This window comes from Myxocyprinus asiaticus, chromosome 2 (assembly GCF_019703515.2).
Source record: "Myxocyprinus asiaticus isolate MX2 ecotype Aquarium Trade chromosome 2, UBuf_Myxa_2, whole genome shotgun sequence".
Lineage (NCBI taxonomy): Eukaryota > Metazoa > Chordata > Actinopteri > Cypriniformes > Catostomidae > Myxocyprinus > Myxocyprinus asiaticus.
The window spans coordinates 16,513,453-16,532,502 of NC_059345.1; the positions used below are offsets into that span (position 1 = coordinate 16,513,453).

General features: G+C 35.2%; 1 protein-coding gene across 1 annotated transcript in view; it reads right to left on the minus strand.

The window, feature by feature from the left end:
* LOC127413265 (A-kinase anchor protein 13) overlaps positions 1 to 18,491 on the minus strand; it is a 119,455-nt gene extending 100,964 nt beyond the window's left edge. Inside the window, exons 1-3 of the mRNA XM_051650249.1 lie at positions 18,389 to 18,491; positions 10,276 to 10,319; positions 2,787 to 2,943 (exon numbers count right to left, since the gene is read on the minus strand). Coding sequence (XP_051506209.1) covers positions 2,787 to 2,943; positions 10,276 to 10,308 — 190 coding nt within the window. The 5' untranslated portion in view covers positions 10,309 to 10,319; positions 18,389 to 18,491. The remainder of the gene's footprint in view (positions 1 to 2,786; positions 2,944 to 10,275; positions 10,320 to 18,388) is intronic.
* Between the last annotated feature and the right edge of the window lie 559 nt (positions 18,492 to 19,050).

Here is a 19,050-nt window from a genome sequence, read left to right on the forward strand (position 1 = left end):
GTCTTTAATGAACAAGTCATTCATAAAGACTAAAACTGGGATCACAAGTGCAGATGGTAACAGGAAATACCCTCTTCCTGTAATCTCCCTCTATCAGCTGATCATCCCACTCAGTGACTCGCCAGCAGCACTACACCACTTCAGTGGTCAAACAGACATTAAAATAAAACTATTTAAATATTTAGTATATAGTATACAGTATTTAGTGTATATATTTGAGCCCAAAGAAATAAAGGTAAGCTAACGTGTACAGATATGCACATATGCATGCAACCAACATGCCACAGATCAGTTTCTACATTGGACTCTCTCTTGTTAGTTGAGTCTCTATGGGACTGAGCTACAGCGTGTTCTGTTTGACTCAATCCACCTGAGCCCTTAATAGGATCACAAGGCAAACATGTTTTGTTGACATGGACGAGTGATGCCACCTCTCTTTGCCTCAGCAACAGCTTGCCTCAGTAAGGACTTGCATGAAGGATTATTCAGATACTGGACAGTCAGTAATCTTTAATTGCAAATGACAGCTAAAATAACTACACTGATCAGCCACAACATTAAAACCACCTGTCTAATATTGTGTAGGTCCCCCTCGTGCCGCCAAAACAGCGCCAACCCACATCTCAGAATAGCATTCTGAGATGCTATTCTTCTCACCACAATTGTACAGAGCAGTTATCTAAGTTTCTGTCGACTTTGTCAGTTCGAACAAGTCTGGCCATTCTCTGTTGACCTCTCTCATCAACAAGGCATTTCCATCTCTAGAATTTACTCCAAAAGGTGGCAAAAACAAAAATCATCCAGTGAGCGACAGTTCTGTGGATGGAAACACCTTGTTGATGAAAGAGGTCAACAGAGAATGGCCAAACTGGTTCAAACTGACAAAGACTATGGTAACTCAGATAACCAGCCTGTACAATTGTGGTGAGAAGAATAGCATCTCAGAATGCTATTCTGAGATGCGGGTTGGCGCTATTTTGGCAGCATGAGGGGGGCCTACACAATATTAGGCAGAAGGTTTTAATGTTGTGGCTGATTGGTGTATTATTATGTAAGTGTAATGTCACAAGAAAAATTTGTAAACTGTACTGAAAGAGATCTGGTGCTAATGTTTCTTCTTACATTTTACATTTAGTCATTTAGCAGATGCTTTTATCCAAAGCGACTTACAAATGAGGTACAGTCATACAAAAGTCAACAATATCTGCAGTATCGCACTGCCAAGTTCTCAAAGTAGCTCAAAGTGTTTTGTGCCAAAGGTGATCTGTTAAAAGAGGACATAGAGCAGCATGTTTTTGTAATTTCAGCAGCATTTCTGGATAAGCACGTGGAACCCAATCAATCTTCCCCCAATGAGTAAATAAAAAAGATGGCCCTAAATACATATCCTGGAGAATGTGGACAACAGTTATACATTCACCATTAGAACAGTGATAACAAAAACAACCACATTCCTAAACATAAAATACATCTGAAATTTCATCCAAAATATGCAAAGTTACAAATGTGAGCACTGACAATTCTGTAAACAAAGAAAAAAGCAAACCTCTTGTGAGGAAGTGCCACAAAATGATAAGGATCTTTTGATATTGTTTTGTTTCTTTGTTTTTTATAATTTTTTTTAGTGAAAATTCTCTTCATTTACTCACCCTTATGCATCCCGGATGTGTATGACTTTCTTTTTATAAATTCTCCTCCCTGCTCAGTCAATATCCACTTTAACTTTCACTTTCACATTCTTTTTCTTGTATTTTTGGTGTCACATTCTTCATGCATACGCCTATGAAGAATTTCTAACAAAAATGGACTTAAATATTGATCTGTTTCTCACCCACACCTATCATATCACTTCTGAAAATATAGATTTAAACCACTGGAGTCTTATGGATTACTTTCATGATGCCTTTATGTGCTTTTTGGAGCATCAACATTTTGGCACCCATTCACTTGCATTGTATGGACCTACAGAGCTGAGATATTCTTCTGAAAATTTTAATTTATGTTCTGCAGAAGAAAGTCATACACATCTGGAACAGTATGAGGGTGAGTAAATGATGAGAGTTTTAATTTTTGGGTGAACTATTCCTTTAAGTCAGTAAGTTGAACTTAAAAACCGGATCAATCCGATTCATGAACGAATCATTCAGTCAGATGTGTGAACCGGCTCAGTGAAAAGAACTGGCTTCAGTCTGATTTGGGGAAAAAAGCGTTCTGAATCAGACTGATCAGATCCTTGAGGTTTACTTACTGGCTTAATGATCCTGTTGCAGCAGTTCTCGAGTGAAGAGGTCACTGGAGGGGAAAATGTAGGGCTGCAGAGGACTTAGAATATAGTACACAAATCAAATAGACAAATTTTATGTTATAGCATTTAATACAGCATGTAGTATAGTACTTTATAGTATAATAGTACAGTACTTCATATAGCAAGCTATATTTGAGTAAAATAAAAAATAAAAAATAAAAAAAAGGGAAAGCAAATACAATTAACATGCCAAGATAACATTTGACTCTCTCTTGTCTAGTGAAAGTTTTGGGTCTGTTCCTCATAGAGCTATCGTTTGGCTTCAGAAGATTTTGAATTTAGCACACAAGTCAAATGGACTACATTTAAGTTGTTTTTTTTGTTTGTTTTTTTTTTTCACTTCCTTTTTGGAGCTTAATAGTCATGGTCACTATGAACTGTCACTGTAAGGAAAAGACCTGCAAGGAGATTTTTCAAAGTATCCAATTCTGTGAAATCAAACAGGTTTGGAATGGCATGATGGTAAGTCAAATACTCTTACCTGGGCACACAGCCTGAAGGGTGACATGGTTGACCTTTAGTGTGCTGGTAAGATGCCTTTGAGTGGAGCCTGTGAACAACAGGAAGAACTCCACCTTGCCTTGTTCTCCTTCAATTAGCACTTCATCACAGATCTGAACTGTTAGCAAACACTTGCCCTGACGAAGAAAAAAAGAGAAATGTTTGAAATATAAAATTATGTGGTGTGAAATAGCAGAATAATGTATTCGATTTCTACTAGGGCTGGGAAATTTAACGCGTTAATTTCTGTGATTAATAGTTGACTGTTTAATGTGTTTAATGCAGGATCCTTTTTTTTTCACTTTCTGAAACTTCACTAATTCTTTAAAAACCCACTTCTTGTGGCTAATATTGGCATATATCAATTTCCAGGAGGTAAACACTTGACTCAACTGCACATCTTAGCACAGAAACTGATTGTGTGTAGCAGTGCATGCTTATTACGTGCAACACATGTCCTGGGCATAATGAACACGGGAGATAATTTACTGTACGGAGAGTGGAGACTGCACCCGCAAGTGGTGAGCCAGGTGTGGGAGAGATACAGGCAATCTGCTGTATTGTATTTATTTTCGCATCGCTCGAAAACACTCTCTCATTGTCATCTGATCCAGTGCCAAAAGCGAAACTGAACGAGAGCGACCCAGCGTGTGCATGAAAGAGACTGAATGGCAGCCAGAGAAAATAATAGTTTTGAGATTTTAAACTTCAGCAAATTAAACTTCAGCATTAAATTAATTTTATATCTGTTTGGCAATGTACACTTAAGTTTCTCTTGCCAAAAAAAGCTTGATATGAATTGAATCTGCCCAACTGATTATATTATTAAAAAAATTCCACTGGAAAATGGCAGAAGATTTTGCCCAACTTTTAATAACAGTATGTCCACTGATTTTATGGCATGTAAACTTATACTTGTATCAAAGATTTCTGCAGTACCTGTAAAAATGTGTCTAATTTACTGTGTCCGCAAAAACTTACATATTGAAATAATTTAAATAAATGACCAGTTTATTGCATGTTCTTTAAGAAAAAGTATAAAATAAATATATTTATGATTTTATATTTTAATGTTTGTTTTAATGTACCATGTCCATGATTAATCATGATCAATCACAGAAAACTGTGCAATTAAATAGTGAAAAAAAAAAAAAAAGATTCACAGCACTAATTTTGAAATTGTGAGTGGTGTTTGCCTGTGTAAATCTCGCCAACACGATGCAAGGGTGTTCTGGGAGGTTGCAAGGCAGTTGCTATGCAGCTGCAAGGTTTTTTTGGGTGTTTATTCACTAGGGTTTTCTAGGTGGTTACTTAGTGGCCCATGTCAAAAGAGACCCAAAAAGTCTGGTCCCTCATTCAATGTAATTGTTTTTTTCTTTTTTTTTTTCTTTTTCTTTTTTTTGGCCTTTTAATTATCCACCAAGCAAAAATTGTAAGTCCTATCACTTAGAAAAAAATACTACATAAATGGTACATCGAAGTTTAATACTTATGTGAGGTGTTTGTTCAAATCCCTAACCCCAAATATGAGCAATAGTAGTAGAGATGCTTGTCTTATTGTTTATGTTAAAATAGAACATTAAATTACTTTTTAGACAGAGCAATTTATGAATCTGAAAAGAAAAGTAAGCTTAGTATGCTTCCTTGCTCCTTAAAGAAAGGCCCAAGAAATGTAATGTAGCCCAAAAAGTCAATAAGGGAAATGTAGAGTCAAACAGGTTGAGGAACAACTGTTTTTGTGGTTTAAACAGGATATCACGCTCATGTTAATCTGCAGAGGTTAATACAGATTGCAGTTGCATTAAACCTCAGTTTAACGGCACACATCCTGATGTTGTGGAGGAGAAGCTCAACCCCTCCTGTCACAGGGTCACGGTTTAATACCCTCAATAAACGCAGTTATAATTAACATTCAAATAACCTGCTCGTTCTTGTGCTCTGAACTACAACTGCATAGACCATACTGAATTCAAACTGCGAGAGGAGTCAAATGTTAATTACATGTAAGGCATAAAGTAGAGTCAGCTGGACATTATCAGAAAATAAACCATGACAGGGTGATATTTTACAGAAATAAGGGGGTGTATTTTTCGATAATGACTGGCTGACTGTACATTATTTTGCTTATTACATGTCTATTTACCAAATAAATAAATACAATTTTATTATATGAGAAGAAGGGTGATACAAGAGACATAAAACAAGCACAATGTAGGAAATTTGTTGCAATGAATCAATCAAGGACACCTGTCATTTACACAGTTATCTGTACAATTACAATTATAATAACAATATCATTATACATAAAAAATATTTGACCGCATTATGCCATGATTGACCAATCAGAATAAAATATTCCAAAAAGTAAATAGTTAAACAATATCACATAAGTAAGAGCTGTGTTGTTCTCAATATCAGCAAGATATTGTATTGATACTGTAGATCCCCTTATCATGTCGAACAGTTCACTAAGAAAGAAGCAGGTTGTCTAAATAAACGCAAACTCTGAGAACAGCGTTTATCAGTGCGTTTATGAGGCACAAGTGATATTGAAACTGAACTCACAAAATTCACTCTGGTGGACACGTTGGGTCTTTCTCATGCATTTGGCACAGTTTCAATTACGATCCAATTATGATTATTTTTATGATTATGATTCTTATTATTATTTTTAAAGGCTACACTCAAAATGCCAAAATATTTGGCTTTGTTGGTAATGATATCAAAATACTTTATCACTACATTAAATGGATGGTTCCCCCAAAAACTCTCATGATTTGTCATGCCATCCCAGATGTGTATGACTTTCTTTCTTCTGCTGAACACAGATTTTTAGAAGAATATCTTAGCTGTGTAGGTCCATACAATGCAAGTGAATGGTGGCCAGAAATTTGAAGGTCTAAAAATCATATAGAAGTAGCATACAAGTAATCCATTTGACTCGGGTGGTTAAATCCATGTCTTCAGAAGTGATATGATAGGTGTGGGTGAGAAACACATCATTAATTAAGTTATTTTTTGCTATAAATCTCAACTTTCACATTCTTCTTCTTTTGTTTTTGGTGAACCGCATTATTTGTGCATACTGGGCAGGGTGGAGAATTTATAGTAAAAAAAAATATATATATATATTTTTCTTACACACCCATCATATTGCTTCTGAAGATATGGATTTAACCACTGGAGTCGTATATATTACTTTTAAGGAGGCTTCTATTTGCTTCGTGGACCTTCAAAGTTCTGGTCACCATTCACTTGCATTGAAAGGAGCAACAGAGCCAAGATATTTTTCAAAAAATCTTTGTTTGTGTTCAGCAGAATAAAGAAAGTCATACACATCTGGGATGGCGTGAGGGTGAGTAATGATGAAAGAATTTTCATTACGAGCCGGAAACTCGTACAGTAATTCCGACAGTGTAAATGCAGCTTTACAGCCTGGGTGCCACTGGAAAACCTTTTTAAATCCACATAGAAATGAATATTCTTTGCTGAAATAAACATGCTGCAAAAACCATTCAAGAGGGGCTGTGCTATAGGCTGAAATGTAGAAACCTGAGCTGACTCCACACAAATTATTTCACGAGAGGAAAGATTTCCATGGGAATAAAGACAAAATAAGGGGTGTCATACACATTAACGCCAGAAACAAAACTATCCTAATCCAGCCTCTATCACTATAACCATTGTATCCATTTATCTTTGTCCTTTGGATAATCAAATATCATTTCACAAGGTTAATTACAGCACATTAACACAAAGATAGGTGTCTTTTGAACCCTCATTACATTTCACAGCAGTAGGGGGGAAAACCCTTCTCTTTGTTAACTGTATTCAGTACATGAGCTGGGCTTCTGGTGATAGTAACACAATACTGGTCATACATCCTTCCCACTGCTGTACTCATTTTCCGTTCTTCTAAGGTGCTGACAGTCATATTCCCTGTTGGGATCTAGGAGCCATATTCTCAGGGAAGTAGTAAAAAGAGGCCGCCTGTCTCTTCAATGAGAATTTAATTGATATATTATTTCATGATCAGTGTAAAGATTGCTGAAAGACCAGTCGATTATTGTGGGTATTGTCAAAGGTAGATTGTTTTTTGGGCTGTGTTCGTAATAGCGTTTGCCCAAAAATGTAAATGATGTCATCACTTACTCACCCTCATTTTGTTCCAACCCTGTATGACTGTCTCGTCTGTGGATCACAAAAGGAGATCAGTCTCAGTCACCATTCACTTTCATTGCATTTTCTTCCATACATGCTGAATGGGGCTAACCTTCTGCTTAACATCTTTTTTTTTTCTTTTCTTTTGTCTACAGAAGACAGAGAGTCATTTTGGTTTGGAACAACATGAGGGTGAGTAAATGTTGACAGAATTTAAATTTTCAGGTGTACTATTCCTGAATGCACTACAATAGAAGTCTATGGTGTAAGTATATCGGAGGGTTTGAAAGCAGAATGCAAAGCTCTTTTTTTTTTTTTGATAACGCATTATATGAATTTTTCACACAAAAAACAAAACAATGTATATATTTGTATTTTTTGAGCAGTAAAGTTGTCTTAGTCCATTACAGCTGGGACTATTTTCCTATTAGGGCTGGGCAATACATTGAATACCCATGATATAATCACGATGATTTTGCTAACGATATAAAATTCAACAATATCGTGAATATCGCGATGATTTTAATGAGCCTTTTATTTGGCCATTAAGTTGCATAGAGTGCATCAGTAGACTAATTTCATGATCCTTCAGGGCTGTATAAATAATCAAAATAACATCAAAATGGAGATATGAACATATGTGATTATTTAACTGCCAAAGGCTGCGATTAAAGACAAATAAACATGGTCTGTGTGCAGGGGTGGACTGGCCATCGGGAGCACCGGGCGTTTTACCGTGGGCAGCTGGGTAATTTGGGCCGGCCCGCTACTGCGCAAATACCAGCCTGTCCTACAGGCGATATAGGCGTCCACCCTGGGCTCCGACATGCCCGCACGGACCCCATTACAGAGTGATTGTTTAATAAACTCTGTAAGGTAAAGCCGATACACCCCCTTTTATTTTGAAATAATGTATTGTTTTTTTATTTTGAAATTGCTTACACTTACATGAGCGCACATCCGTTTTTGAGCATTATCTCTGTACCTGGCATTGGACCTCAATATTTGATATACAAATCACAATAATGGTGACAACCAAAAACAACATATTAAGTACAAGATGAGCTCTGAATAATCACAAAATGACAAATAACTGCAAGTTACAACAAATACAATAACAGCAGTACAATAAAATCGGCAAACTGTAAAGCTATGAGCAGTACATAGTCATTTACATAATATTTTCATACCACAAAGCATTACTGTGAGCTGAAGTGTGGCTTGCTGAATAATGCTCATGCCTGATAAAAATGCAGAAAATAATTCAAGAAAAATATTACTTTGTGGCTATTTGAGTCTTTGAGGCTTACTTTGTTTAAAGGATAGCAGAAAGAGCACTTGTCAAAGCATTGGGCTTTTAACTTTTTCTCAAGAATAATCTGAGGAATGAATTAAAACACTGCAGATATAAAGATGCAAAAAAATCGCATAGAGGGAAAATATAAGCAATTCATCTGCAAAATATCTGCAAAGATCTATACTTTAAAAGGTATGTTTATTTTTTTTATTTTTTATTTTTTTTACATATATTGATATATGTACATATTCTGGCCAACTTTGTTTTCATTTATAACATTAACATTTTATGAGCTTGTAGAGCTACAGTATATATATATATACATACTATTTATAATATATTATTATTATACTTGTTGTTTCCACAACCTCATATTAACTAAGACAATAATTTATTTGCACTTCTAGAAAAAAACTGAAAGGTGATTAAGATCTTTAAAAACTTTGAAAAAATGCTGACTTGTTACAACACCTAAAATAAACACTTTCCCTTGTACTTTCATGTACATTTTAACCTAACAACTACATGTTGGGGAAAAAAAGCTTTTTTTTAATGCTTTCTCTAAAAAAATCCACTTACCACATTTAGTGGTTTTATATGTTGTAAAGTTATGACAATTTTTGCACTGGTGGAGCCCGTTGTCCTGACTAGAGGTCAATAGAAATGTCTTCTTTTTTTTCCAACACAAAAATTTGAAATTGAGCCAGAAAATGAAATCAATGAGTCAGTGTGTTATGGTGTGGTGTGTTGGGGACCAGGTTTGGTCGGCCGCTCTGGGCTAGAAAGTCCAGGGCCACTTTTTAGTCCCAGTCCGCCCCTGTCTGTGTACGCTTCAGAATGAACCGGCGACACGCTAATCTGTGTGCAGGCATGGGGGCGGCGGGGCTCATGGGCTCGTGTTTTTAGCGCAGTTCACCTGCATTGTGAGGTACTGCCGGTTCAAGCATTCATGCAATTCCAAACATTAGTAACAGCTATAAAGTTATTATACATATCTACAAATGCAGAACATTAAGGAGAGTTTGACAGCGGTTCACAAGAAGCAAAACACATCACTGTCAAACAAACACGGCATTTTCTGTTTCATAATAAAAGCTCCTGGTGAAGGTGAAATAAACACGACTGCATACAGTGTCTATACTAGGGTGAAGTAAATAGGACAGAAATATATAAATTTATCTTTAACAAATCTTACCCTGAATATAATAATATATAGTATTATATTATAATAATAAACTTTACTGGGTTCCACAGTAATAATTTAGTATGATGCAATATTCATCTAGTTTCCAAAAAATAAGTGAAGTAGTTTTTGCACACCTTGTTCATTCACAAAGAACATTTTATAGTACAAATAAATTAAGGTAAAAAAGATTTTTATTAAGCTTCCATATATGATTGTATGTTAAATATAAGTTTAAATGTGCAAATCAATGAAAATTATTTTACTCTATAAAGTTTTTTAGTCAAAAACTGTGGAAACCTGCTTTCATCTTTTTAAAATAGATTTTTATTTAATCCCTTTGAAATATTAATTCTACATGGCTACAATGGCTGTTTAGATGAATATACGGTTCCTCTAAATAAATAATTATCAAGATATATATCGAATATCGTCAATTTGCTAAAAAATATTGAGATATAATTTCTGAAGCCATATCGGCCAGCCCTTTTTTCTATGTGGATGAACTTCTAGTTATGCATTACCAACGTAATTCTTGTGGTGGTGTTTGCTCCGTGTAAACAGTGCTTTAAGATTAGTTACATCATGTGCTTTCCTGGCATTTTTGCACTGGTACTAAGCAAAAGCAACCAGGTTTACTTTAACAGGTCATGCCATGATATTTGATCAGATTCCACTCATATGGCATTGCACTTCATTTGAATTTTATTTGAACACAAAAGCTCGTTTTACCTGTGGAGTGAAATTAAACTGTAATTACATCCAGCCTATATAAGATTTGACTGAACAAATTATGAGGATTACAAAATAAGCAGAGAGGATACTTACATATATTGGAGCTTGACAAGGACTAAGTTTCATGACTGTGGTGACTGCAAAGATAATAAAAAAAATACAAAAAACAGAATGAGATAAATGCAAATAAACAGTCCAAAGCTGAACATGACTTTGATAAAAACGAAGGATTCAACAAAAATACTGATGTTCCTTTCTACAGTTTATAAAAAAAAGTGTTTAGAAACGAATACGTTTGTAAGAGCAAATACCCCTAGCAAATGTGGAACTTATTCAAATTAGAGCTTCTACTGACAATACAACAGCTGTTACTAGATAGCACTTCAGGCCTTAAAAAGATTCACGAGTGTGAGTCACACCTTACAATGACATTGTGAAAGACATGTTAAAATTCAGTCCTAATTCTCAGCCTGTAATTAGACAGATGCAGCAGCAAAGTGATGTGTCGGACTCGATTATGGGAATACCCTGCTCTATGTAAACGGATAGTTTACTGTATCAAACCATTTTAAATTCTGTCATCATTTACTCACCCTCTTGTTGCTCCAAACTCATGTGACTGATATCCTTTTATGCACCACAAAAGGCAAAATTGTTGGCCAAAAAAAATTGAAGCGCTCTCTTTCACATCTCTTTCCCATACAATGACAGTTCATAGTGACTATGTCTGTAAAGCTTCGAAAAGTAGAAAAAAAAAAAAAAAAAAAACATTAAAGCACCATAGAAGTATTCAATTCGACTCGTACACTATGTTTCAAGTCTTCTGAAGCCACATGGTAGCCTTGTATGAGGAAAAGACAGAAATTTAAGCTGTAATTTATTTTATTTTTTTTTTATTTATTTTTTTTACAAAAAAAAAAAAAAAAATCAAACTTTGAATATGCAGAACCGTGAATGAGATTTGAGAGCTATGAAAGGAGGAACGATTTATTGTGAATAATAGTCAGTTCCTCACACAAAGGTATTATATTCCTGCACTTTCATGGTGTTTTTTTTATTTTTATTATTATTATTTTTTATCCTTTTTGGAGCCTGAAAGCCTTTGGTCACTATACACATATTGTATTAAAAACAACAGCATGAACATTCTACAAAACATCTCATTTTGTGTTCTACAGAATAAACAGTCTTAGGGGTTTGGAACAACATTAGGGTGAGTAAATAATTTTTAAAATATATAGTATATACTTTTCCTTTAAGCATCAAAATAATTCCTCAGAAATGATTTAGAATCAAAACAAAGAATCTGACATGTAATCTGTTGGCTCATCCATTCTTTCAGTGCATTTCTCTGCACACTGGTAAATAAAAGCAGTGCTATTATACATTTAATGAGGATCAGGTAAAAGGATAGTCTCTAATAATACCACGTACTAATCCTCTTCTCATGTGCTCAGTTTGCACTACCTATCCTCTGCTAACCAAAAGTAAAAGTGAAGCCACTTCCCATTCACACATTTCTACCTTGACATTTGATTCCAGGTCATTTAAAGAGTTCTACTGTGATTATATTATATACACATAGTATATATATATATAAAACCTAAATGATTAAATGTAAGATTTATTGCACTGTGACAATCTCCCTCAAAATCTCATTATCCTAATGCCTCCAGATATTTTAATGACTGTTTTACTTACATTATCATAGTTAGAAAATTACTGTAACAGTAAAAAAAAATTTTACGTACAATGTAATTTATTGTATTGTAATAATTTTTTTCTTAAAATCATCAGAAAGAACAAAAATTACTATAATGGAGTATAAATAATTTACAATTAACTACTATATCATTTTTATCGCATTACAGTAATGAGAATGACATTTTTCGCACCCTTATTATTAGGGCAGTCAATCGATTAAAATTTTTAATTTTATGACCAGCCAATTAATTAATCAAATTAATAGCAATTAATCACATACATAAATATTTGTCAAGAAAGCCCCCCAAATAATATTAATTCAATATATAATGATTAAATAATTATAGTTAACTAATTATAAATATAATATGTATTATAATTATAATTCAAATAATTAAAACGCAATACATGGCAGGCAAGTATAGCATTGATAAGACAATACAAAAAGTGGCTATAGAAGGCAATATATTATTTATTTTCACATCATTGAACATAAGACTATCATTGGCCTAATGTCCATCGCATGTAATTACTTGAAATGAAAATAATGTCATGATGCAAAATAATCTTAATGGTCCTAATAACAGACTTAATTTTCTTTATGCAAAACATAATTTCTTATTACTTTTTATTTTTATTTTGAAGTGAAATATGTCCTCGTGACATGCTCTTGCCAGATTTCTTGAGAATAATTCACATACCTCTAATACTTAAACTTCATCTGAATACACCTGTCAGAACAGGAAAGGAGAAACAGAGCACCACACCTTGTGGCGTGACAGAGCTCATCTGGGTTCCTTTCATAATGTTGTATGGTAAGTGCACAGCAGCACAATAAAGTGCACAACAATTTAAAAAAGGAAGTTGTTTCATCACATACGGTATTATAACAAGCAATGAAACGTCACTTTGCTGCACATGTGACAAGTACAAAGGAGATCAAAAATAGATTTCCCCCCAGCTGAAATCTTTATGGAAACCTCTTTCTCTGACACCTGCTCATTCATAGTAATAAACAACAGCCTACAGCAGGGGTTCTCAAGCTCAAGTAAAGCAGGCCCCCACAGAGAGGCTCTACATGAAATGGCCTAGGCCAGTGTATGCTTCATTTGTTTATTTTTTTTTGTTTTTGTTTTTGTTTTTTTTGCCTGCCATTATGTCTTGTGCAAACTGCCCCTGGGCAGTTCTAGGATCACGAGATATTTAAGGCTTAGCCCAGACCTCTGGGGATACATACTGGGCCATCATTTGATGAAATACTGTATATAATATAATATATAATTGTAATATACAGTAATTTTAATATAATACACATTATAATTATAGTTTAAATGTTACATCTGTGTGGTACAATTAATATAAAATATTTAAATATTACTGGAAGTAAAACTAAAAAATCCCACCGACTTTTGTCTCAGCCTAAAGTACGCTCAAAAATCTGAACTCTAAAAATATGTACTCTTTAAAAAAAAAAAAAAAACACTGTTTTTGTACCTTTTTTTTTCAAAGATCAAGGCACTCTGCACTAGTGATAGTTTATATAATTAATTTGTCAGGTATTTTTAAATTAGGTTAGAAGTTAGCAGGCTTTAAATGGGCTAAAATAGGTGCTTAATGAGTAAAAATTGTTGCTGTATTTAACTAAATTTGAGTGCATATGTATATTACTTTTTATTTTCAGTGTTATGTATCTAAATACTTGGTACCTATTGCATCTGGACAAGACAAAGCATTTTGACGTTCACACAAAACAGCCGTAATCACTATTCTTGCTTGTGCACAAATACACTTGAGTGCTGGAAAACAGCTGCTAGTTTGTCGGTGCTAAATTGAGTTGGTATTTGATATTACCGGTGCTGTAGAAAGACCAGTATAATTACATTTATATTTTACTAGCAACCTGGTACCAGACATCCCTACAAGTTGATAAAAACATTCTGGGCTTAACTTAAAAGATTCAGGGCTTAAGCCCCGGAAGCCCATCCCTAGCGGTGCCCATGGTGCAAGGCAGTGTTCTTGCCTTTCAAAGTATTTCAAAGTATTTCAAAGAAAGAACTTCAAAGTGCTTTCAAAGTAAATTGGAAAAAGTAGGTTGACTTCTTGCCAAAAGAGAGCTGTTTTTTTTTTTTTTTTTTTTTTTTTTAGCTGTACAGGATGTTATATAGTCAAGAGAAATGCATATTTTATTACCCCCCCCCAACCACCCCAAACCGAAACCCAACCATTAGTAAAGTAAAAATGTAATGTTAGGGGGGAAAATGCAGCCTCCAAATCTTGTCACTGATTATGCGAACGTGACATTCTTCCTGGTTTCAACATGGGAAACAAACCTGGGTCTCCCATGCTGCTGAAGCAACATGCATCCGGTCGTACCACTAAGGAAGGTAAACGCGGTCGAGAAGATGCAAACATGTCTGATGGGCGATGGCGCTTCTCAGTGAATTGGTGTAATGTTGCCGAACCTTGGGTAGCGTAACTTTCAAAAACAACATGTCGACTTAATGCGTGATCATGTTGGGTAAATATACTGTACGCTAAGAGCAAGGCACTTAATCACAAAATTATTGGGGGACAGTAACTTTAATACCATAGGTGAATAGGTGAATAAATTGTGGACAAATAGTGTTAATAATATGCTAGTAAGAGACAAATTACTGCACAAAGCATTCAAAGAGAGGTTCATACATGTTTTTTTGCATCTTCACTTCAGTTGCTAAGGTGGTATTTTAGTGTTTAAGGACTTGATATTGTATCGCAAAGACAGGACACTTAATTCCAAGGAGAACCTTTAGCACTAGAGAATTACTGAGAAAACCCTATCAGCATATTTTATCCTTGAGCAAGGCAAACCACTCATGGTGATACAAGAGGACATGGCAATTAATATCTTGAAGGTTGTTCTGAGAAAAAGCATCTACTAAAAAACATATTATAATAATGATCCAAAAATCAGAGCAGACTATATGAATTATGAGATGATTGTTAAGTGTCAAGACTATGATTGGAATCGACAAGAGGATTGTGGGCCTTTGAGTTTGCGTAAACCTGACAGTGATCAGCGTAATGTGATTTCCTCTGGACTTTTGTGCTGCAATTGAAGCACAGATCAAATTAAAATGAGGAACAACATGTTCAGAGCTGTGTCAGAAATAGGGCTGCAACTAACGATTATTTTGATAATCAATTAATCTAACGATTATTAGAACGATTATTCGACTATTTGGCAATTATTGCAACGATTAATCATGTGCCCTAACTTAAAAGGTTGTATTAAATGTGCTTACTAACAATAGAGGACAAAGTCATCTTTTAAAAATACCTCTAAATTACATTCACATTGGCACTGAATTAAAGGGAAAAAATAATTTTTATTAAGTTTAATTCAGTAAAGAAATTCACTGCAAAAATTCCTATTGTTATCAAGTGTTTTTGTCTTGTTTTCCATTTTTAAATTCTCTAAAAATCCTTAAAACAATATACATTTACTTAAGAAGCATCATATTAGATATATAGACTTGCTTTAAGAGAATGTATCTTAAATATAAGTGTATTTTGTATATAGAGTTGAAGTCAGAAGTTTACATACACCTTAGCCAAATACATTTAAACTCAGTTTTTCACAATTACTGACAGTTAATCACAGAAAACATTCCCTGTCTTAGGTCAGTTAGGATCACTACTTTATTTTAAGAATGTAAAATATCAGAATAATAGTAGAGAGAATGATTTATTTCAGCTTTTATTTCTTTCATCAAATTCCCAGTGGGTCAGAAGTTTACATACACTTTGTAAGTATTTGGTAGCATTGCCTTTAAATTGTTTAACTTGGGTCAAACATTTTGGGTAGCCTTCCACAAGCTTCTCTCAATAAGTTGCTGGAATTTTGGCCCATTCCTCCAGACAGAACTGGGGTAGCTGAGTCAGGCTTGCAGGCCTCCTTGCTCGCACACTTTTTCAGTTCTGCCCACAAATTTTTTATCGGACTGAGGTCAGGGCTTTGTGATGGCCTCTCCAATGCCTTGTCTTTGTTGTGCTTAAGCCATTTTGCCACAACTTTGAAGGTATTCAAGCCTCACCCTTTTTCCTCTAAACATAAAGATGGTCATTATGGCCAAACAGTTCAATTTTTGTTTCATCAGAGGAAATTTCTCCAAAAAGTAAGATCTTTGCCCCCATGTGCACTTGCAAACTGTAATCTAGCTTTTTTATGGCAGTTTTGGAGCATTGGCTTCTTCCTTGCTGAGCAGCTTTTCAGGTTATGTTGATATAAGACTCGTTTTACTGTGGATATAGATACTTGTCTACCAGTTTCCTCCAGCATCTTCACAAGGTCTTTTGCTGTTGTTCTGGGATTGATTTGCACTTTTTGCACCAAACTATGTTCATCTCTAGGAGACAGAATGCGTCTCCTTCCTGAGTGGTATGATGGCTGCGTGGTCCCATGGTGTTTATACTTACGTACTATTGTTCGTACAGATGGACATGGTACCTTCAGGCATTTGTAAATTGCTCCCAAGGATGAACCAGACTTTAATTTAAAGAGGCTCTGAGTTTGAAGGTAGACCTTAAAATTCATCCACAGGTACACCTCCAATTCAGTACACCTCCTATCAGAAGCTAATTGGCTAATTGTCTAAAGGATTGAGATCATTTTCTGGAATTTTCCAAGCTGCTTAAAGGCACAGTTAACTTAGTGTATGTAAACTTCTGACCCACTGGAATTGTGATATAGTCAATTAAAAGTGAAACAATCTGTCTGTAAACAATTGTTGGAAAAATTACTCGTGTCTTGCACAAAGTAGATGTCCTAAACTACTTGCCAAAACTATAGTTTGCTAATATGAAATCTGTGGAGTGGTTAAAAAATGAGTTTTAATGACTTCAACCTAAGTGTATGTAAACTTCTGACTTAAACTGTACAATGATCATATCAGATATTATTATTATTATTATTTTTTTATTTTTTTTTTTTTTTTTTTTCCAAGAGGACCAAATGATTTACATGTCTTTTTTGCTGATACGTTTCCTAACTTTTTACATTTTTATGCTTACAGGGATAGTTCACCCAAAAATGAAAATGATGCCATTCCATCATTTACTTACCATTATGTCATCCCAAAACAGTATAACTTTCTTTCTTCTGTAAATCAGAAAACGAGGTGTCCAAGATGAATGCCCAAGCTGTTTGTTTGTTTTTCCAGTAGATGTTAGGCAGAATGTAAGAGACCCAGAGCATCATTCAACATTCATTTCATTGCATTTTTTTCATATAATGAAAGTTATTGGTGATTGAGGCTGACAGTATATTCTGCCAAATATCTCCTTTTTGGTTCCACAAGAAGAAAGAAGTCATATGACCCAAGGGTCAAAAAATGATGGCATAATTTTCATTTTGGGTGAACTAACCCTTCAAATGTCAACCACCTATGATGTGCTACGTAGTTCTAGCTTGTTGTAAACTCAGGCTCTATCAAGCAGGCACTGATTCCAGCACACAATACCTCGCTGATAGGCCTTAAAGGGATAGTTCAACCAAAATGAAAATTCTCTCATCATTAACTCACCCTCATGCCATCCCAGATGTGAATGACTTACTTCTCCTGCACACAAACAAAGATTTTAGAAGAATATCTCAAGTGAATGGTAACCAGAACTCCAAAGACTCCAATGGTTTAATCAATGTCTTCTGAAGCGATCCAGGTGTTTTTGTTTGAGAACAGATCACAGTATAACTCCCTTTTCACTGTACATTTTGCCATTGCAGTCTCTCGGCATGATCATGATTTCAAGCTGGATTAAACTTACTGGTGCTTGATGCATGCACAAATCGCGAGATGGCGCTATAGGAAGTGTAATCGAGCTTGAAATCATGATCGCCAAGGAGACTGCTGTCAAGATGTACAGTGAAAAATAAGTTATATTTTGGTTTGTTCTCACCCAAAACCAACTGGATCGCTTCAGAAGACATTGATTAAACCACTGGAGTCTTATGGATTACTTTTATGCTGACATTATCTCCTTTTTGGAGCTTTTGGAGTTTTGGTCACCATTCACTTGCATTGTATGGACTTACAGATCTGAGATATTCTTCTAGAAATCTTTGTTTGTGTTCAGCAGAAGAAAGAAATTCATACATATCTGGGGTGGCATGATGGTGAGTTAATGATGAGAGAATTTTCATTTTTGGGTGAACTAACCCTTTAAACTGCTGGTTTGGCTAAGGCAACAATTTGTACTTGAATTGACATTGTGAAACATAGGCCTAACTTAAAAGATGAGCTAAAACTAAAAAGTACTGCAGCACATTTACAAAGAACAACAGGCATTACTACTAAAACTGTGTCTGCTGCTCGGTTTTAATAATGTTTAATGTCCAATCCTACTTTATAAACATTCATAAGGATATAGAACTACTGCTCAATTTGCTCTTTCTTAACACTTACAGGATACATATCTCCTATAGTACCTCACATTTTATAAAACTCCTTGGATGATACCTTACCTTAGCTCTTGAGAACTCCAATTCCAGCAGCGCTCATAGATCCATTATTTCAGCATATTACTGTACACAAACCAGACGTCCCAAAAGCACACCTGAAACTTCATGCATCTCCAGCACATGACAGGTTAGGTCACACCACTGATTACTGCAAGCTAAATGCGGCTTTGTATTTGGCAGCAGATAAGAGTATGATGTCATGGGTGGGGGAGGAAGGAGGCTGTGGCTCAGGTGTCTGTTTCCAAGTGCACTTACAGAGTAACAGAGTCCACTGCTGTTCGCTGTGCCGCACGATGCCTGTTCTCCTATCTGTTGCTCTAAATACCTGCTGTTATTGCTGCATACCTTCTGTTATAACAATTTTATTCCCTGGGGGAAACAAGTCACCCTTTTTATAGGTCTATTGCATTTCCGATGTCACACTATAAAAACAGAGGGAGGAAACCCTGATAAGAAACAATGAAAACAGCAAACACAACTAATCAATACACAAGATTGACTGGCCGATAGCCCATGAATCGGATAAACTGTCAGGAGATTGAGAAACCACTAATGTTAATGGGAAAGTTACATTTCCCTCTGAATAAATTGCATTATTTGTTTGACGCTTATGGCAAAGTACAATTACAACTCTGACATACAGGCACCAAACAAACATTGTAGTT